The sequence below is a fragment of the Artemia sp. Qi Xiang Cuo genome, chromosome 1 (assembly GCF_049724085.1).
Source record: "Artemia sp. Qi Xiang Cuo chromosome 1, ASM4972408v1, whole genome shotgun sequence".
In the NCBI taxonomy this organism is placed as follows: domain Eukaryota; kingdom Metazoa; phylum Arthropoda; class Branchiopoda; order Anostraca; family Artemiidae; genus Artemia; species Artemia sp. Qi Xiang Cuo.
In genome coordinates this window covers 99,137,459-99,159,815 of record NC_142794.1, presented here as the reverse complement: position 1 = coordinate 99,159,815, position 22,357 = coordinate 99,137,459, and the positions used below count along the sequence as shown (strand labels likewise).

The window sequence follows — 22,357 nt, the reverse complement described above, 5'->3', positions numbered from 1 at the left end:
CCTTATCCCTCTGAAGATAATTCAAGTTTTAACATTATTAAAAAAATTTTTCATCTCCTATTACGATTAAAAGCTAGCATTCACTTGAGAGAGGCAGGGGCATGGGGGCTGGAGGGGTCCGGTTCGATATTCGGTTTTATGTCTCTTCAGTAATGAATTATTATTGTTTGTAAAATATATTAATCCTGTTCCTTAGCACTAAGATCTTACATCTTTCTGCACAGATTACCGTTCTTTAGTTCGTCATTGTTCTAAGATCTTACAGCTCACTGATGGTAGCAAAAAGTGCAAAGATCGCTATTTTTCTGCCAAATAGAACAATGATGAGAGAAATTTGATGATATACTCATCATTTTTCTTTGACCACTGATCAGAGCAGAATGATGAAAGACGTCATAAAAACGACATAATAAGTAAGATCTTAGTCCTAAGATTTCTGTCGAAATCGTTTTTTTGTCGAAAGATGTACGATCTTATTATGAAAAAAAAAAAACAGATTTTATTATGAAGCACAATTATGAAAAAAAACAGACCTTATTATGACAGTCAGGTTACCCACAGGCAAAAAAAAACCTAGTATACTGCTAGAAGACAGAAACTAAGAGTCTAAGAGTTTATTCTAACAGAGTTTAATCTAACATCCCCTCAACCTTCTAAGGATATTTTATCTTAACATTCCTAACCTTTTTAGGCAACCAGGACAAAATTGCTCCCCTTTCCCAATGTTGGTGCCTAAATTTACACAATGGACAATTTTCATAGTTTTTAACCCTTGCCACAAAAGTTGTAGGGCGTTATGTCACTCTCAGAGGCATAGTTGTTGGATTTTTTTTTTTTTTTCAACAAAATGGCTATCTCGAAATATTATCAGGGTTAAGGGTGGAGGGCATCTAAGAAGGACATTGAAGTGGGCTTTTAGTCCTCCAATCATTTTTGGCTCTTAAAACGGACAGTAGAGCTTACAATTTTCAATCCACCTCAGATGCTGGTAGAACTCCTTCCGTGCGAAGTGCCCACGATGCTACTTCACTCTTTACTTAAGCCTGACTATTGCACTGCCTATGATTAGTCTTATTTTCACTGCCTATCATATGATTGCACTGCCTAGTATTAGCGTATTAGCTTCTGCACTGCCTATGATTAGTCAAAATAATTAGTAATTGATTAGTTCTATGATTAATCAAATATGATTAGCCAGAGGAGATTCAAAATTTTTCCTCTGGATTAGTGTATTAGAGTATTAGCTACTGCACTGCCTATGATGAGTCAAAATAATTAGTAATTGATTAGTCATATGATTAATCAAATATGACTAGTCAGAGGAAAATCAAAATTTTTCTCTGTATTAGTGTATTAGAGTATTAGCTACTGCACTGCCTATGATTAGTCAAAATAATTAGTGATTAATTAGTCATATGATTATTCAAATATGACTAGTCAGAGGAAAGTCAAAAGTTTTCCTCTGGATTAGTGTATTAGCGTACTGAGGCGTAGAATCTACATGACCGTTATTCCACCACTTATGAAAAGCTTAAGATGAACAAATTTTTTTAAAGGAGGCAATTGGGAGTAGATGCAAAAGAAAACAACCAAGGAAACATTTGATTTTTAAGAATGTTCTCACCTTTCCTACTTCCCCTGTTTTTAATCATCTCAAACACTTCCCAGGACAGAAATAATTGATGGGTGAGTACATGGCTAGGAAGATTTAGATGGTCATTACGGTTTAGGTTTAACAGACCAAATATGTCTTATAAAATCTGCTATGCTACTCACTTTAAAGCCTCCACGAAGGTTTGAATACCAATCCTCTTTGCCACCATCTTTCTTCCACGGTATATTTGGCATCTTAGCAACATGAGGATCCGGACTTATGCATGTTTCTCCACCCCCTGTCATGTTACAGAAGACTTGGATGGCATCGAACGTCATTCCAAGGTTAGGGTCAATGAAATACATACCTACAAACAATGTAAACAATAAAACTGATAATAATAAAAATATAATGATTGACGAATTAAAATTTTTGAATTAAAATCAAGTTGGTGGATTGTGATGAAAAAGCTGAGGGCCATAGCTAATTGGAAAAAAGTCAAGACAGATAGTCTGAATGAGAGGCAAAGCTGGCATAAGGCTTTTTCAGAATTGTATAAAAATGATTATGAATCGAAAGTAAGCCTCAGATAAAAAAAAATATATATATAAAAAAAAAAAATAAAAAATCAGTAATACAAATAGTAAAAGATTCAGATTCCAACGAAAAGAAAAAGAAATAATGGTAAACAACAATAAAAAGTAGCAACAACGTAAATGACGGTGTAAATAAATTGCATAGTGACAACTTGCTCGCACATATTGACCATCAAATATCTAACGAGTTTGTCTATGGGACCGATTCTCAATTACCTTAATGTATAGTTAAATTGAAAATTCTATTGGAAAAATATCGGCAATTTTTCCATAAGATAAAAATTTATGAATTTGTATAAGTAACATAGAAATGAGTTAAGCTCTCGAAAACTTTTTTTTATTTAATTTGGAACAAGGAAAAAAAACATACTACGGTCACCAACTAAACCAGTTCTTGGAACAGGTTTTTGTAAAGTGACTTTCTTATCTCCACCTCAAAAAAGAATTTTTTGAACCTTGAGAAGGTACGTTGGCTACAAGAAACCTCAAAAATAGAAACCGATGAAAAAAACCGAAGAAATCATAAATATGGCGTCATGATAAAAAAAGCATGAGGGCTAAAGGCCCAAGTATAGCATGCGAAACAAAGCCGTTTGTATTAGTCTAAATTAGAACCTCAGGGTAATCTTATTTAGCATCTGCGTACTTTGTCTCAATTACATTCTTCCCCCCCCCCCAAAAAAAAATTGCATTTCTCCTCTCCCCTTCACAGAAGCTTCTCTTGGATTACACACTGCTCTGACTTACGATATATTCAAGAACATCCAACTGTCACCTTTTGGGTATCCTGGATGTCCAAAATAATGTCTTTCAATGGAACTTGGGGACCATTTAATCTTTATTTTGATCTTAGATCTTTATTTGTTTTATTAACAGAACAAATATGACCTATAACAGGACAAATAACCCGAAACCATTCCAAGGCATAGGTAATTTCCTCTGTGAGAACGGCCTTGAATCTTGATCAATTAATTCAAGAACAATGGTGCTATATTTTATTTATTTTTAAGTTTAGTGCACTATCCAGGTTATTTTTTTAATCCTTTGGCAATGAAAAAAATATATATATTTGCCTATTACGGTGCCATCCATAATCTGAAGCTCCAGCGTATTAAAGTGACTGCTATACCACTAGGATTGTCTTAGTAACTTAGAAACTTGCTACTAAATATGTTACAAATTATTCTAAGTATCCTATTATCTTTACTAAGGCTTCAATAGTCTTTCCTTCATTTTTGTCAAATTTCAGTTAAATTATACTCTCTCCAAAAATTACATTCATCCTGTTCCTTTGACACAAAATTTCCTTGGATTCTGCACTGTTCTGATTTACGATATATTCAAGGACAACCAACCGCTACCTTTTGGGTAGCTTAGATGCCTAAAATAAAGACCGTAAAAGAAACTTCTAAAGGTCTCACATGTCACGAGTATCAATAATGATGGTATTCATTAAACCAATGAGACTGTTGAAGCAACAATATTAAACCAACTAAGTATCATACAAGGCATATATTAACAGGCTGTGTTTGAAATAACTGAAAAGGTACTGAAAACCTTGGGAAGGTGCTATAGAAGAATGTAATTCAAACTGCTTAGATGAAGCTCTTATTTTGGAATAAAAATGTTCTGACTTACCATCTGGAAGCTTCGGGTGCCCAAAATAGAGATCCTTACAAGACCTCGCTGGGTTTTCCTTGGTTCCAGTTGGCTTCTTCATTCTGTCAAGACTTCCTCTCATTGAAAATATCTCTTTATAAACTTCTTCCAATTTTTCATCGAGTTGTTCTTTATCAAGTTGTCTTTCTGGTACCCTACGCCTATTCAATTAATAAAATGCTATTATAAAAAATATGATATCAGAAAAAAATACATGGGTACTTTTTCTCTTTTACAACGTTAAAAAACCTAAAATTGTTGAGACCAACAGGATTCAATCGACACTTATCCGCAGACCTTCAATCCACACTTATTTGTTCTTTGCAGCAATTTCGGTTATTATAGTGATGTTTTTAATGCTATAAGAAATATAAAGATAGAACAAAAAAAAAGATGTTTCCATTAAGGTGCAAATAGGAAACATTTAACGCAATAATAGGATAACATAATAATAGGATAATAATAGGATATTAATGCATAAGGTGCAAATAGGAAACATGCAAAAGACCAGCCTACTGTTCTGGTCTTTAAAAGGTACGGAAGGTACCTTTTAAGACACGAGTACCTTTAAAGGTACGGAATTTACCTTTCAAGGAGGAGGAGACGTCCTCCTCTTTGTGGTAGTTTTTGCTCGTTTTGTGTATGACCTGGTTATTTATTGTACTTCCTTTTCGTTTGGGTTTCATTTATTTATTGATAGTGATCTATGGTCGCTTCAGGTTAAAAAATTATTTTGATTTATTTTACTCATCTTTGGATTAATGTTGCTCTTTAATTTTCTTTGGAAACCTTGTTTTGTGAAAATAGTTTTTTTAAATTAATAAAGAAGCAAAAATAGAAAAAGATGTTGAATGCCTCGTAAATGGTCCATACATATGGCATGTTTTTGACGGGCCCTATGGTATCTAGCAAATAGAAATGTTCCCCCCCCCCTTTTTGGCCCCATTATTGTTCTATCGGTGCCCCAAACGAGTAAATTTTTATCATCTGATTGGCTCGAAACCTACATTCAAGAAAATTCGAAAATAAAATGTGTTTTATCCATAAACAGTGTTATGAAATGGGAGGGAAATATTCTTCTAGCTGGGGCACAGGTCCAATAAATACGAGGTCAAAATCCGGCTAAAAATTTTGAAGAATCATTGCCTGAGCTTTGGCTTCCTTTTTTTTAAATTTGCTGTACATTGAGAGAAGATTAAACTTCAATTTGCTAGTTTTGCCAAAATAATTATATTCTTCTGGCATGAATAGTATAAGCTTTGATAACGACTCTTGGCTGCTCTGAAAGGATAATTACAGAAAAACACCACAATTTCTGAAGAATAAAAATTATAAGAATCATTTGTGCAGAGAAAAAACTGTCGGAATTTTCCTAGAAAATTATCAAACTGTCAATGAAAAGTAAAATGAAAAAAAAATGTCTAAGGTAGCTGTTGCTGCAATAACGAAAACAGTTTAACTATCTGTTGGTAAAATGAATCCATGCAAAGGTAAAAGGTAAAGTATAAGCACTGTAAGAAAATTACGTTTAGGTCTTTTAGTATTGTCTGTTGGCAAAAAAAAACTGACATTACTAGGACAGAGGTAGACTATTTGATAAAAAACAAGGATTTAAATAAGAAAAACCAAAATTTTAGGCATAATTATTTTTAGAATTTCACTATTAGGTGAAACGATAATTTAAGCCTGCCACAACATTCATTTTAACATTCATGCTGTGATGTTTGTTAAAACAACTAATGGTAGATATTTTCTATATTTGAAAATATCGTGGATTTTGAACGCAAAAATTAAACAAGAAATTCGATATTTTCATACATTTCCATTTCTTGTTTTTGAAAAAAAAACTATGAACAACAAAAAGCTCGTTGTTATTAATTTTGGAACTTTTTATTAGTATTTCCCCTCTCCACAGGAATAATTTTTAGGAAAAACCTGCTATTAATTTTTTTTCAAACAAGGAATATTAATCCTTTTTCTCCAATTTTTAATACGTAAAAGAATGTTTTTTGTCATTACTATGGATCAAATCTCCAAGTACCAAGGACACAAAAATGAAAAATAAAAAAGATCATGGCAACGATCAAGAACGTATCCAGAGTGAAGGGGGTTACTGAGTTTGAACCCCCCTCATTCTGAAATTTTGTCTGACTCGTAAAAAAGTAATAAAAATGCACAAAAACAACTTTGTGCTGCGTTCTTAAAAATATTTTTTGGCACCACCCGCCACCAAAAAATACCTCCCCCCCTCCCGGACAAAAATCCTGGATAAGACCTTGGGGAACTATTACACATTCAGTAGAATACTCTGCCTTCCGAAATGGTCTAGTTTCATACGTTTTTAGCTTACGGTTTGCTGATTTTTGAACCACATTCTCTTTATCTGAATTTGGTGCCTGTTACCATCAAAAAGTTCACATATGCATTAGTTCGAGATTTAATTTCCGATTTTTCCTAATTTTTGTGAATATATATGGTTAAATCAGATTTCATTTTCGAAGTCTTTGGTACTTTAATTATATAAATATATATGTGGTAAAATATCTATAGTTGATCAAATCAGTCTTAACATTTTTAGGCAGCTCTATAAGAAACCATGTATTATTGAAATGATATTTCCTCTTCTGCAGCGTATGTCCAGTACTAATTAAAACCATTTTAATTGTATAAGTAATAAATTTGACCAATCATCTTTTTAAAGTAGATGGATCATCTTTTTAAATAATTCTTATACAACTAATTCTTTTTAATTGTATAAGTTACAGATTTGACCAATCATCTTTTTAAAGTAGCAATAGTAAATTGTTAAGGGTGCTTAAAAAAACAAATAATAATAACAGTTTGCTCAAGGCTAAGCAAGGCGGTGCAGTACAGTATGTAAAAATACACAGAACAAAATAAATTACATAAATGTAAATCTTCGACCCTCCTCCACGAAATAAAAAAAAAAATTAAATTCCAGTTCTTTCTTTCAATTTTCATTGAAATTATTCAAAATACTGAATGATTGTAATTTTTGCAGTAGTCTACGAAATCCCAATGAACATTCGGATATCGACCCCAGAAAAATATCCTCTGTTACAAGAAAGCTATTGGCACTCCGTAAGAACATGAGCGACATCATTACCTCCAAATCATATCTGTGGGAAGACTAATCCACGCCTAAGGTCAGACTTTTTCTTTCATAAACCTTTTTACTGTCTGCAAATAATACAAAACAAAATAATATATTATATTTAAAACAGTCTCTGTCTGGTTCTGCCTATTTTGTCAAGCTAAACTAAGGCTTATAAACGTAAACAGCTCACCAGGACAATTAATAAAGTATTAATGGTTGTTGACAAAATATCCAACAACTTTAGTTTATTTTGAATCTCTTAAAATTTTTTTCCCTTTTCAAGAAACAAGATAACTGAAAGATAAACTTTTGCTACTTACTCAGAAGCAGCTCTCTTTGATCTTATGCCATCTCTTTGAAACAGAATTTCAGGAGGTATTAATGGCAGCTCTCCAGGTGGTCCTGGAGGACCCGGGAGACCTTGAGGGCCAGGTTCACCACGTTGTCCTGTTTGACCCTCTGAGCCCTTTGGACCAGTAGGTCCTTCTAGACCTGGCAATCCAGGAGGACCGTCATTTCCTTTAGGTCCTGGGTATCCTAGTGGTCCCTGAGAGATTCATAGAGTAAGTATTGCTTATTAAGATTAATATATCCTGAAAATTTAACCAGCAGATCCTTCCATACCTTGCAGCTCAGGAGAACCATTATCTCCTTTTAGTTATTAATATCCCGATGTTCCCTGAGGGATTAATAGATTAAGCAGTATAACCCTGGTAATCCCGAGGACTTTCATTTCCTTTTAGTCCTTAATATCCTAGTTCTTTAACAAGTAGGTCCTTTTAACAATATTTTTTAACAAGTAGGTACTTTACAATTTTGTAATTTTGAGGACCGACATTAAAATTTTCTCTACAACTATCGTAGTGGTCCGGGGTTGATTAATATAGTAAATGTTGCTCATTAAATCTTAATATATGCTGATTTTTAAACAGATGGTTTTATTTTTCAATTTGCAATTGTGAATTTGCCCCTTTAAACTAAAAAAGAAAACAAAACATAATACTATTTCTAAGCAATAAGATTGTCCTTTGGACATTAAAAAAAACTCTAAAACAAGAATATATAAAAATTGAGCGACAATATATCTCGAAGGTATAAACCAAATTTTTGGAACTATATTTTTGGATAGGTACCCTAGCTTACTATTTTAAAATATATCTTATCTTTTACCCGATTTATTTAAATATTTTTCTATTCTGAGTTGTCGTATAAATTGTCTTTTTTCTTTCTTTGATTAATCATAATACTTTTTCCCCCTTAGCTCGGACAAGCAGAAAAGAAAGCAGAAAAAGAACCGACTTTTCTTTTTAAATAGCTTAAGTCATAAACCATATAGATTTAAATGGATTACTCTATCGTTAAAATATTTAAAGAAGGTTTGAATATACTCTTGCTCTTCACATTTCCATGATATTTCATAAAAGGTATATTTTTCCTTTAATTTCTATCTGGAATTATTTGAAGGTTTGACTGCTTAAGACCATTAGAGGAACCTTTTTCAAAACAAAGAAAAAAATAACATTTTATATGTTTTCACTTTTTTACTTTAATAAATCAATTATTATTAATACTTTATGGAATGAAAATCAGCATATATATAGGCCTATTAAACTCACAATGCACATTCATTTGCATTTTTTCAGCAAAGTTAAAATTAAGTTCTGGCCTTGAAAAGGCATGGGGGTTGTTACCCCTACTCATGTTAATTTCTGCTTGTTTTGAGTTTCAATCGGTTACTTATTGTAATTTCTGTTCATTTTTGGTTTCATTTATTTATTGATGGTGATTTGTGGTAGTTTCACGCTTGATAGATTATTTGGGTTTATTTCCCCTCATTTCGGTTTTAATTGAGTTCTTTTGAAAAATGTGCTTTGTGGAGAAAGTTTTTAAATTAATGCTTGTTTGTTTTTTATTGACATAGTCTTTTTCATGTAAAAAGAAAATAATATTTTATATCTTTTCGTTTTTTTTTTATATGGGAATCTATAGTTTGGCTTACTATTTGTATGCTGGAGAAAATTTTTCAACAATTTTTAACAACATATACCCTTTTGAAAATCTTGAAACAAATAATACTGTTTAATTTATTTTTATACCTTCTTTAGTTGACCTGAATAACAAAACTTAATACCATTCCGAAGAAAATCTATCTATACTGTTTGAAAACCTGCATATGCTTACACTCTTTTGATTTAGTTAAATTGTAAGAGCAGAAGTAGTGATAGCAGTAGCCCTGAAAGTTTCAAATTACTAACCTCATTCGTTCTTGGGATATTGCTGAGAAGTCTTATTGGCAACCAGCATCGGCTTATGATTTAGTTTTAAAGCACATTTTGCTTTAAAGCATAATGGTCAAATTGCACAACTATGGGGGTCGACATACCCAATATCCCTTGAGACATAGTTACTGGACCGTTCAATTATGTTGAACAAAATGGCTGTCTTAAAATTTTGACTGGAAGTCTTTTGAAAATTGTGGGCTAAGGAGGAAGGCTGCTTGCCCTTCAATATATTTTGACTCTTAAAAAGGAAACTAGGACTTTTAGTTTCCAATAGAATTAGTTCCTGTAAAAGTTTCAGCGATATTACTAGCTACGATAGAGCAGCGCTACCTATGAAATTGCTTATATGCCCGTTTGAAAACCTGTATGCATGTAGTCTTTTAGTTTAACTGAATATCCTCCTACACGTAATGCCAAATAAAAGGAGACTGGAGCAATTGGGCCCAATCGAGCCCCGCGTTAGAAGGGGCCCAACGCTGACATCAAAATGAACGATTGATTTTCAAAATTGCGAAATTTTCTTCACAATTCTACTAAGCGTTGCTTCTGGAGAGACATCATTTTCCAGGCTAAAACCAAAAGAAACTACCTGATATCAACAATAATCTGGATAGACTAATAGTTAAGCAATTATGTTGATTAAAGTGAATACAAAAGGAAAATAGATTTCAAAACTGTTTAAGAAGCATTTGCAGAACAAACATTTAAAAATATGTACATTCACGGGCCATATTCGCTAGTGTAAATTTCAAAGGGAATTTTCATAATATCTAGGGGACACAAACGTAAATTAGGGGAAGCAGAAAATGGCCACAAAAAAAAGAAAATAGGACAAAACCGTAAGCTCAAAATGTACAAACTGGACCATTAAATGAGACAAGATCCAGAGAACAACCTGAGAAATTTAAATGTACGACTGGTGATAATGAACAACCTAAACCATCAAAAGAGACAAAACCAATCGAAGCAGCTAAGGTAAAAGACACTGAAAAATCTCTAAATCAACGATAAACGAAAATTAAGATCAAAGAGATATATAGTTAGAATATTAACGAAACTGACAATTAGAACAAGTCAAAACGAAATTCAAGAGCATAGAAATATGCATTATAAAAGATAAGTGGCAGCGAGAATCACAACGACGCAAAAACGAAAGTGAAGAAAAAACAAAATATGCGGTTACAGGGAAATGTGTGGTTAGAAGATGTACGACCGCGAGAACAAAGAAATTTGTGGTTAGAAGATAGTCAGCAGCAAGAATTACAAGCAAGAGAACGTGTCAAAAATGAAATGGAAGAACAAAAAATTGTATGGTTATCAGACACGCTAAAGCGAGTATCAGAAAGTGTCAAAATGACAGTGAAGAACAGAAGGACAGAGAGAATCAGAACGAGTCAAAAATGAAAGTGCAGAAGCCAAAAATATAATATAGGAACAACAGCGCCGTCACAATATTTAATGCTAACTAACTGTGGCGTAAAGCGAAGTAAAACCTATAAATATGCCGTAAACTAGGCAAGTGTTATTTGCAAGTCATTGGGGCCCTTCAACTCTGTATGTATTCACTGTGGAGTCCTCCATTATCCCGCAGTAAAAGTAGCCGATAATGATGAGTTACTTGGGGAATGCTGCCTGCTCAGTCGATTTACATTCTTGCATCAACAATTTCCAAATGGATTTCTCAGGCCTGTTATAGGACATCACTTCCTCTCTAAAGACTTCCATAAACAAAAAAGAAACTGGAACTCATATTTTGCTGCAACTTTATTCAATGTAAGCGATGATCGAGCCAAAAATAGTCGTAATATTTTCAGCTTCAAACTAACTGGATAAATTTATTATAAGATCAATTTAGTAGCACATCCATTACAGATCCCTGAGGGCGATTTTGAACCGTATTTGTAAGGTCAAATGTACCGTTTAGACCCCAAAAAAGAACACCTTTCACATCTTTTAAATTATTAGATCAGTCGTAACCCAACAGATCTTTTGGAAGAAATATTGTGAGAAACAAGCAACTATTCTAAAGGTTATATATAGAAGGGGCCCCGCTAAAAAATTCCAATCGGGCCCCGCGCTTAGTCGATCCGACCCTGCCTACACGTTCCCTAAAAGTTTCACCTTAATACCCTTAGTGTAATTAGTTACAGTAACTATAAAACTAGTATTAAAAGTATACAAAAAGTGTCTTCTGTCTAATTCAAAATCCACCACAACGTACCCTGGAAGGTCTAACTTAATAATGTAAGCCGTTCTGAGATATTGCTTTATCACCCTTTTGACAATCTAAATACTCATATTTCGTTTTGATTTAGTTCAACATCTGCCTAAATTATCCTCGAAAGCTTCAACTTAATGCCCTTAGCGTGTGCAGTAGCAATAGTTGTACTAGCAGTAGAAACATTAATAGCAGTATGCACATAACACCTTTGGTTTTCTTCAACATTTCTTCAACACACGGTGAAAGTCTTAACTTAATACCATCAACTGTTCTTGAAGCATTGCTGATATGTCCTCTTGACCACTTGTGTTGGCATAGTGTGTTTCGATTAAGTTTAATACCGTTTCAATATTGCCCAGAATTTTATCCTTAATACCCTTAGCTTCAGTAGCAGTAAAATTATTAGTAGTAGCCTTAGATTTAGTAGTAGCAATAGAAGTAGTAGTACTAGCAGTGTGAGTAGAAGCAATAGCTTTAGGTTCAAAATATTGTCCTTTGGTTAGTCCAACATCCCACCCCCCCTTCCAACAAGCCCTGTAAGTTTCAATTTCCCACACAAAACTGTTCCAAAGATATTGCTGATATACTCTTTTGACAACCTGCATGCAGACGACGTGTTGTGATTCAGTTCACCTTCCCCCTAAAATTCCCTGAAAATTTGACTTTTATACCCTTAGGCATAGTTGTAATAGTAGTCACAGTAATAGTGGCAGTAGTAGTATTAATAGTAATAACACTAGTAGTAGTAGCAGCAGTAGTATTAGAATATTTCCTTTCGGTCAGTTGAACACCTCTCTCAAGTCCTCGAAGGTTAAACTTAATACAATTAGCCATTGCTATGACACTGCCGATTTGTCCTTTTGATAACTTGTATATTCATCTACTTCTTGAAATTTTCATCTTAATACTCTTAGCCTTACAAATAGTTGCAATAAAAGTAGTAGGTGGGGTAATAGTAGTAGTAGAAGTGGTAAATGTAGCCGTGGAGGTAGTATTAGTATTAGCATGCACATATTACCTTTTGGTCAATTGATCTTTCCCTTTAAGCATTCTCTGAAAGTTCCATCTTAATACCCAAATCATTTCTTGAGATAACTCCTTTTGAACACCTGAATGCACATATTGTCTTTTGATTTAGTTCAAACTTACCCTCAATATTCTCTCAAAAATTCACCTTCATAGGCTTAGCCTTAATAGTACAATTATCACAGTAGTTTCGGAGGTACTAGGGGAAGTAGTACCAGTTTTAGTGTTGTATTAATAGTAGTAATAGCAGTAGTAGCAACAGTATTAATAACAATAGTAGCATGTACATGTCGTCTTTTGGTCGGTTGAACCTCCCCCTCATGAGGCCCCGAAAATTTCACCTTGATACGGTTATCTGTTCCAAAAGTATTTTTATTGTTTCCTTTTGACCCCCTTTTGAAGCCCCTTTTGGAAGGTGAACTGAATACTCAAAGCTTTACAAATTGTCCCAATTGAAGTAGTAGTTGGAGTATTTTAGTAGCAGTGGTTGTAGTAGTAGCAGCAGCAGTAAAAGTAGAAGGGGTAGTAGTATTAGTACGGGAAGGATGCACATATTACCCTTTTGTCAATTGCTTTTCCCCTTGAGCCTTCTCCGAAAGTAAGCATCCTAACTTAATACCAAAATTCATTCTTAAGATAAATCCATTCTTTGACAGTCTGCATACACATAGTGTGTTTTGATTTGGTTCACACTCCCTCTCAATGTTCTGTCGCCTTTATAAGTTTTCACCTTTATACGCATGGTCTTAATTGTACTAGTATCATGGTAGTAGTGGTAGTAATAGGAACAGAAGTAGCAGTAATAGTAATGTAGCAGCAGTAGTTGTAACAGTAGTAGCAACAGTATTCATAGCAGTAGTAACAGGTAAATGTTATTTTTTGGTCAGTTGAACATCCCGCTCGTTATGATCCAGAAATTTCCTTTTGATACGGCAAGCCGTTCCAAAAATATTGCTGTTACGCCTCCATCACTAATCTGTATGCACGTAGTATGGTCTGATTTAGTTGAACTTTCCACTCAAATTTTCCTGAAATGTTCATTTCAATATCCTAAGCCTCGGCATTACTCGCTACAGATGTAGTAGCTTTAGCTGTAATAGTGGTAGAGGTAGTAGTGGGGGTAGTTGTAGTAGTAGTAGTAGTAGCCTGCAAATGTTGCCTTTTTGGTCAATTGATCATCTCCCTTGTAATTTTTTGAAAGTTTCAAATTAATATACTCAGTCATTCCTGAGTTTCCTTTTCTGACGACCCATATACACATAACGTATTTTGATTTAGTTCAACACTCTCCTCAACTTCTCTGAAAGGCTCATCTGAACACCCTTCATCTTTTTGGAAAGTAAAGGTCAAACGTGTATACCTTTCTGAATAATATATTCAACCCTTACCACAGGACTCTGGGGGATTGTGTCAACCCTGAAGGCATTGTTATATGTTCTCTGGACTATTTTGAACAAAATGGCTATTTAACAATTTCAATCAGATGCGTTTGGGGAAAAGAGGGCGTAGGGGGTCTAGTTGTCCTCCAACACTTTAGCCTCTTAAAAAAGAACTAGAACTTTGAATTTCGAATATACGAGCCTCCTCTAAAGTTTGTACGACCACCCCTTCCATGAAAACCTTATATGCCCCTGGGGCATAACTTTTTTCTCTTTTTTGTAATCTCTTCTTGTTCTCTTTTTCTTTTGGATAGATCTTAGTTGATTTTTTTTACTAAAATTTATTTGGAATAATCATGGACAGCGCGATATTTTTCGCTTGACCGTCAGATATGGAAGGAGTTGTTGAAAAAATTTCGGAGGGGCTCATTCTATTATAAATTAAAAGTTATAATGTTCTTTTTAAAAGTTAAAATTGAATTGAGGTATCCGACCTCCTTCTCAACCCCGAAAATTCCCCAATCCCACCAACCCCAAAGCATCTGATTAAAATTTAGGCATAGTTATTTTGTTCAAAACAGTCGCAAGGTCCAAATAGCTATCTATGCCTCCGTGAATGACATGCCCTCCAAAACCTCTGAGTCAAGGACTGTAAGTTATGGAAGCTGTCCAGTGTTTATATAGATGTTTTTCTTATTGGGAAAAGTGGACATGTTTGATCCTGAGGTGCAAAATGGGCCCAAAATGGCTCTTCCTACAAAAATATGGAGGATCTAAGAATTAGGTAAGGGTACTAAGTTGAAACTTTCAGAATATGCTGAATTAAAAAGAGGCACTATATGTAAACACGCTGTCAAAAGGACTATCCGTGCTATCTCAGGAACGGCTGAAGGTAGAAACTTGAAACTTTTGGAGAAGGTTCAGAGGGATGTTACACCATATAAAATGACACTACATGCATCCCGGAGGTCAAAAGAGCGCTCTCGGTCAAGCACTAACTCTGGAATGGCTAAGGTTATTAAGTTGAAATTTGATTTACTTTAAAGTAAATCAAAAGAAACTACGAGTATATAGGTTTTCAAAAGGGAGTAAGTGCAGTATATCAGGAACAATTAAGGGCAATAAATTGAAATTCACGTAGAACGTTGGGAGGGAGGGGGGGGGGGAGATATTGAACATGATCAAAGGGCTTCAGTTTCATCCACGTTGTCAAAATGGCAAATGTGGAATATCTCAGTGATCGCTTAGAATATTAAGTTGAAGCTTTCAATGAAACTTAAGGAAGATTTAAAACTAAATGAAAAGAGGCTAAACCCATCAAAGTTGTCAAAAAAGTGCATCTACAAAATCTCAAGAGCAGGTAAGGGTGTTAAGTTGGAACTTTCAGGGTATGTTGAATTAAAAAAAGATAGTATATGCATCCAGGTTTCCAAATGGGCTTATCTGCAACATCTCGGGAGCGAGGAATGTTAAGGGGACTTGAACTAAATCTGAGACACAATTTGCATCCAGACATGGCGTATCTGCAATACCTAAGAAATGGTGAAAGGTATCAAGTTGAAACTTTCAGGGAAGACAGGGGGATGTTGTACGAAACATAAAAAACCACAAAAGACGTTAAGTGGTACAAAGGGCTTATCTTACATACAACACGAACAGTCGAGGGCTTTAAGTTGAATCTTTCATGACCTATTCAGGGCGCATATATAAGTCAAAATACACTTTGTGCATCCATAGTTTGAAAAGGGCGTATGTGCGACATCTCAGGAATATTAAAGGATAACAAGTAGAAACTTTCAGGGCATGTGGAGAAAAATCAATACATATCCTCCTGAGACCTGGTGTCCACGTATGTGGACATCCCCGTAAAATATTTTTTGTGCAAAGGCCTCGCCATGTAGCAAAGGTTTCGTTGTTTCAACGTGCTTTTTGGACCTGAAAGGCCATCTGTCATTTTTTTAGAAGGTTTCTGCGACTTTTAGTGGTGTTTTTACAAACTAGAAAAGGCTAAAATAAGGAGATGAAAACAAGCAAAGGTAAGATAAAAGAAAAAAAAAGAAAGTGGTGAGAACGAGTTGTGAGAAAAATCAGGTGTACTCTCTTGATTGTAGACAGTGCTTAGATAGTTTTCAAAGCAGTTAGTTTGATAAGTGCTATATTTTGGAACTTGGAAATTCTCCATGTCCACGTCTGTGGACAGGCGGTTCCAATCAAGTAAAAGGCTAAGGTTGATTTTTCTTAGTTCAAATCTCGATTCTACTGGGGATAGCAGAGGCCAGTGATTGTTTTATTTACTAAATTGGCAACAACCTATAAGTTTTAAGCTTAATGAACTTGTTCCTTCGTTGTAGTTTCCCTTGATGACGCTCTCGGAATGCTCGATGAGAGTGACCTGGACCTCTCTGATTTAGATGATGATGAGGAATGGATAAAAAACCACTCTTTGTCGTCTTCAGACTCTGATGGTGAACCAGCTATTGCAGCCATTCCGTCATCAAGCAGTTATGCTGTTCTACCAGATGTTGAAAGTTAAGAATCTGATGATGACACACCCTTAGCAACCCGTGCCAAACGCTTGAAGGCTGAAAAAGTAACAGCAACCTTGTCCTGGAGTAAGTCTCCACGGTTCGATCGTTATCATTGCCAGGACGTGGGCCCCGGTAACTTCCAGGAGCACGACAACTGGAGTCCAGAACAATTCTTTTTGCAATATTACCCGGAGAGCTTCTTTGAACGTACAGCTTTTTGTATGAACTACAAATATCAGTTGGCCCACCACAAAAGCTTGAATGAAACTCCAGACGAGGTGAAATTTTTTGTTGGCATTGTCATCCTGATTAGGAACATCAAGTTTCCTCGGATCCGCATGTACTGGTCTGGGAAGTTTAGGGTGGAAGCCATATTGCAAAAGATGAGTCGAGACAGATTCTTCACAATCCGGTTGAATCTGAAGTTCGTTGTTGATTCAGAAATCTCAGACGAAGAAAAAACCGAAAATAGACTTTGGAAGGTGCAGCCGATCCTTGACAACTTTAGGAATGTCTGTCTCCAGTTGCCATGTGACAGGAACTGTTCAATTGACGAACAGATGATGCCTTTTCAGGGTATGTCGAGTCTCAGGCAGTATATCCCTAACAAGCCCAATCCGGTTGTATTAAAGAATTTTGTCCTTGACAGCTCCTTAGGGCTGATACTTGACTTCCAAATCTACCAGGGAGCCACCACCCTGGGGGAAGAGCTGGTAGCACATGGCTTGTCATCTGGGATCGTACTGCGCTTGTCTGAGATCCTACCAGAAGGTACATACCTCTATTTTGACCGATTCTTCTCGTCTGTTAAGCTCCTCGACATGCTGGCTGAAGGAAAAATAAATGCGACCGGAACTATCATGAAGAACTGTTTGGGCGCCGACGGCCCAACGTTTTTTACCGAAACAGAAATGAAAAGAAAGGGCAGAGGAACCTCCGTCATGTCTGTGCACTCAGATAGAAAAATAGCCTTGACCCAGTGGTATGATAACAAAGTGGTTCTCCTGTCTTCAAACTACAAAGGCATAGAAAAGGAGACAGAGGTCAAACGGTATGACAAGCGCCAGGGGTCTTATTTGCAGGTCAAATGTCCACAAGTAGTCTCCGACTTCACCACCTACATGGGTGGGGTCGACCTTGTGGACCGCATGGTTAGCTATTACCGGTTTGAGACACGTACTAAAAAATGGACTGTGCGTCTGTTTCATCATTTTGTGGATGCTGCACTAGCCAATGCATTTCATAAGCTGAAGGGTCATAGTCCAGAAGTTTCTGGTGACCTCAAACAACTCATTGACCTTCCTTTCAACGTTGCCGAGTGTTTGCTCAATTCTGGAAGCTCGGAGTCACGAGGTCAAGAAAATAGCGACGAAGAACTCTTGGGTGAAAATCAGCAACGTGCTTTTAGCGTAAAAAAGAGGCCAATCCCTCCACCATATGCCAGACCTGCACTGCATCTACCAGAATTTTGTGTCTTGGCGAATGCAGCCCGGTGCAGAAAGCCTGGATGCTGCAAAAGGTCAAGATGGATGTGCTTGCAGTGTAAAATCATTCTCTGCTTGACACGAGACAACAACTGCTTCAAGAAATTTCATGAAGAGTAATGTTTTATTTCAACGATTTGACTAATCTCTTTTAATAGACGAAACATATTTTTACTATACTTTTAGCTTGACAGGGACCCAAATTAGTTATATTTTTTTTGGGGGGGGGGGCGGGGGCTGTACTAAGTTGGAGGATGTTGTACCAGGCTTTTTTTTCTCTTTTCTTTTTTTATTTATTTATTGTTTTACGTTGTTGATAGCGACGTATATATCAGGATTTTTTTTTGAAGGCTTTATAGCCTAAACAAGGTTGCTTCTGGTGGTTGATTTATTTATTTGTTTGATTTAAATAAAACCCTTATCACTCAGTTATCAGTTAATGTCCACACCTGTGGACATCCTCCAGAGGGAGAGATGGGGGGCTCAACTTTTTTTTTAGTTGATCAATGGTCAAAATGATTTTTTTTTAAATCAACGACAAAGAAATGAACATAATCAGAAAAATATTTCTATGGTCCGGTCTCAGGAGGATAAGTTGTTCAAGGGGCGTAAAACAGCATCACACAAACTTCTAAGGGTATTAAGCCAAAAATCTCAGGGAATGGTGGGGGAGGGGCTGTTGAGCTACATTAAAAGACACCATGTTCATCAACATCGTCAAAAGGATGCATTTGAAATATCTCAACGACTAAGGATATTAAATTTAAAATATACATAAATTTTGAGGGGAATAATGAATTAAATAAAAAGAAACCATTTGCATCCAGGTTTTCAAAACAGCCTATCTGCAATACCTCAGGCATTTTTAAGGGCGCTAAGTTGAAACTTTCAGCGAATCAAGGTGGGGAATGTTGAACAAAAAAAAAGAAACTACTTGCATCAAGGTTGTATCAAGGTCATCAAGGGTGCATTTGCAATATCTCAGTAACGAATAAGTTGAAACTTTCAGGAAACATGAAGGGTCGGAATGTATTAAATTAAAAAACATCAACTGTACCAAAATTGTCAAAAAACGTCATTCGAAAGACTGGTTGAGCAGCTAATGGTATTAAGTAAAAACTTTCAGGGAAAGTCGAGGGGGATTTTAAACTAAATTAAAAATTTGGACCTGCGTTGTCGCAGGTCCAAATCCGTAACGTCTCAGGAACAGGCTAACGGTATTATTTTGAAACTACCAGGGGAAGCTGAGGGGAATATTGAACTAAATTAAAATACACTAAGTGCATCTATGTTGTCAAAAAGACGCATATGCAATATTTAAGGTGTGAATAAGGGTATGAAGTTTAAACTTTCTTGGAAATTTCAAGGGATAGTGAACTAAACCAAAAGACGCTAAGTACATCATGATTGTCAAAAGGACATATATACAGTATCTCAGGAGCAGCGAAGGGTAGTGAGTTGAAACGTTCAGTGAAAGTTAGGGGGGCGCTGAACTTTATCTAGATAAAGTGTGTGCATATAGGTTGTCAAAGTGGTGCATATGCAATATCTCGGGAACGGATATCATATTAAGCTTATTTTCTTAAGAAGTTTTAAAGGAGATGTTAGATTAACCCAAAAGATATAATTTGCACCTAAGTTGTCAAAAGGGCTTATATGCAATTTCTCGGGTACAACTGAGGAAATAAACTACTCCCTTATTTTCGTTTTATAGTAAGAACGGGTATAGAACGGGTATAAATTAACGTCTTAAGGCACCCATTTGAATCTTTGAGGGAATATTAGATAGGGAGGTCAAGTAAATTTTTAAGTTTGATCTTGGAGGCCGGGGGAGCTTATCAACGACAGGAAAAAAATGTGGTTGGCTTCATTCTTAGTTTGGATTAGAGATACGGAAATAAAGTCAAATAATTATTCCATATTAAAACAAACGGGGATCATTGTGAATAAGTTTATGAGACAGAAAACGAACAGAAATTGCAATGAAAAAAGTCAAGCTTAAAACGAACAGAAATTGCAATGAAAAAAGTCAAGCTTAAAACGAACAGAATTCCTGCTCCACAAACTGGAGCAGGAATAACGCTTCTCAAGCCTTCTAAAAACCAAAGTAACATTTGTGCTGCATTTAAATAAAACAAATTTCAATTTTTTTTTTATAGTCCTATTAAATCCAAAATCACCAATAATCTTGGCTACTATGGTTACTTTTCTTTTTTGTTGTTGATAATATATAAAATAAAAACATACAGATGGAAATAGAATATGTTTGCAATAAACAGCAACTGATGCTCTTGTCCTTAGCTTTACTTCAGCTCCTTAGCTCTTATTCGTTAGCCTTACTTCAGTTTGAGATAATTTTTGCTTGTTTTCAATAAAGATTGATTATTCATTGTAATTTCTGTTTATTCTAGAAGATTATTTGTTTATTTATTTTGACTGTTGTTCGTTTTAAGCTTGAGGTATTATTTTATTTTATTTATGTTCGTGTTTGGTTTAATATAGCTCTAATTTTCTTTGAAAAAATTATTTGGTTGAAAAGTGTTTTTAAATTAATCACTCTAAAGAACAACTACTCAAATATTTTCTATTTCCTTTTTGTTTGGTGTCATTATTACAAATATCGGCTGAAAGCATTTTACATTTACCTATATTGAAATCAATTGTCAAAAATCAGTAAGTCGACTTTGGAACATTGACAGGACTATATAGAAGAAAGTAAATTCTTATATACATTGAGTTTGGAGAGGAATGCTTAAATTACCTAAAATGATCAAAATAATTGGTAAAAATGAAGGTAAAATGACAACAAAAATGATAAAAACAATGAAAATAAAGCTGAAAATGTTGAAGCAAATAGATGGAAGGGTCACCAAAAGCTTTGTTTTGTCTGTTTTCAGACGATAAAAAGAATCACAAAAATTAGCCCTGTTTTACATGAGCTCTCACATTTAGAATTTCAATTATATATATAATTTTTTTGTGCTAATTGTAAATATTTATTCGTTATTTTTGTATGTAAGGAGCTTTATATTCATTTAATGAAGAAAAAACACTTACCGGTTCACCTTTTGGCCCTAGTCCTCCTTCAATGCCTCTGTCTCCCTTTTCTCCCTTTTCACCAACGTCACCCTTCCTTCCTGCAGCACCAAGTTCACCTCTGTGACCTTTTGGACCCCTTCGACCGCGCATACCTTTCTCACCTTTGGGACCAGTTTCACCAATAATGCCAGGGTTTCCAGATTTTCCGGGTTTTCCTGGTGGTCCTACATCACCCTAAAATATTACAAATTAATGTAAATTTAAGATCTACATTATTCTTGACTAAGCTCACTAGTTTAAATTTAAAATTACAATCTGCTCAAAATGAGAAATCTTTTAAATGAAAGGATATTAAAAATATTTAGTTTTTGTCCAAATAAAAAACTCTTTTTTTGTTCTCAAACAAACCTTCAGCTAACGACACAATTGCTTGTAGTACGGTTGACTTGAAAATTTATGTTGCCCTGGTAGATAAAAAAAAAAAAAAATAAAAACAAACATGTTTTGGATGTTGATTTCAGAAAAAAATATGTAAAACTTCAAAATGTTTTCATTCAAAATTTTCTTCTTATGAATTTGATTAACAAAAAATAAGCTAATTATTGTAAAATTCAAAATGGAATACTTCCCATAAAAGTTACTGTTTTTGGGGACATAGACAAAGAAAAATCATTCCCCCATACAGTGGAATCCTAGTACATCCAAATCGAAACTTTAAAGCGACCACCGGGGAGAATATTTGGAATTTTTAATGGTGTTTATGAACCACCCTATCTTTTGGTAAGTTATATCAGTTGTTTACTTTAGCCTCAGCCAGGTTCTAGGTACTCTATTCGGTCATAAACAGTGTGAGCTGTCTTTCTTCCTCCTGAGACGACTATCACATTTCAAACATCTGAGTAAAAAATGTCTAATTTTGCTACTACCCAGTTCTGGTTATAGTTCCCAGTTGAAAGCATGCCAAATAATTCAAATGTAGTAAGCACTTTATATCAGTAGTGTCTGGTTTCAATGCCATTGATGAGAATATCCGAGGAAATACTAAGTAGTCTACAAAAGATGTTTTGGTTGAAATATGATCTGCATTATCTGTGTGTTAAGGCTGTGCAAGGAACTAATTGTCGTGTAGGTTTAATCAAGCAAAAAAAAAAAAAAAAAATTAAATTTGCAACTGATCCGTCAGTGAAAAAAAGGGTCCCTTTTACCTCAGGTAGCTTGAAGATTACCAGTTCTTATAGTAAAGTAAAAAAAGATCCATCTTTTTCTTTGTGGCATTATTGTTCCTCTAAAGATCCAGTAAAAGACCGGTATGCCAAGACTTCGGTGGCAGAAGATATGTGGGAGTTGCACAAGGTGAGGAGCAACGAAAAGAAAATAAAATAAAATTATGTTGTCAATTATCATCTGTGTCAGCTGCTTTTGTGTGCACAA

At 35.1% G+C, this 22,357-nt stretch overlaps 1 protein-coding gene across 1 annotated transcript in view; it reads right to left on the bottom strand.

Moving 5' to 3' along the window:
- LOC148956984 (uncharacterized) overlaps positions 1-22,357 on the bottom strand; it is a 247,290-nt gene that overhangs the window by 6,237 nt on the left and 218,696 nt on the right. Inside the window, exons 23-26 of the mRNA XM_089088075.1 lie at positions 20,945-21,160; positions 7,288-7,514; positions 3,829-4,010; positions 1,777-1,961 (exon numbers count right to left, since the gene is read on the bottom strand). Of these exons, the coding sequence (XP_088944201.1) occupies positions 1,777-1,961; positions 3,829-4,010; positions 7,288-7,514; positions 20,945-21,160 (810 nt within the window). The remainder of the gene's footprint in view (positions 1-1,776; positions 1,962-3,828; positions 4,011-7,287; positions 7,515-20,944; positions 21,161-22,357) is intronic.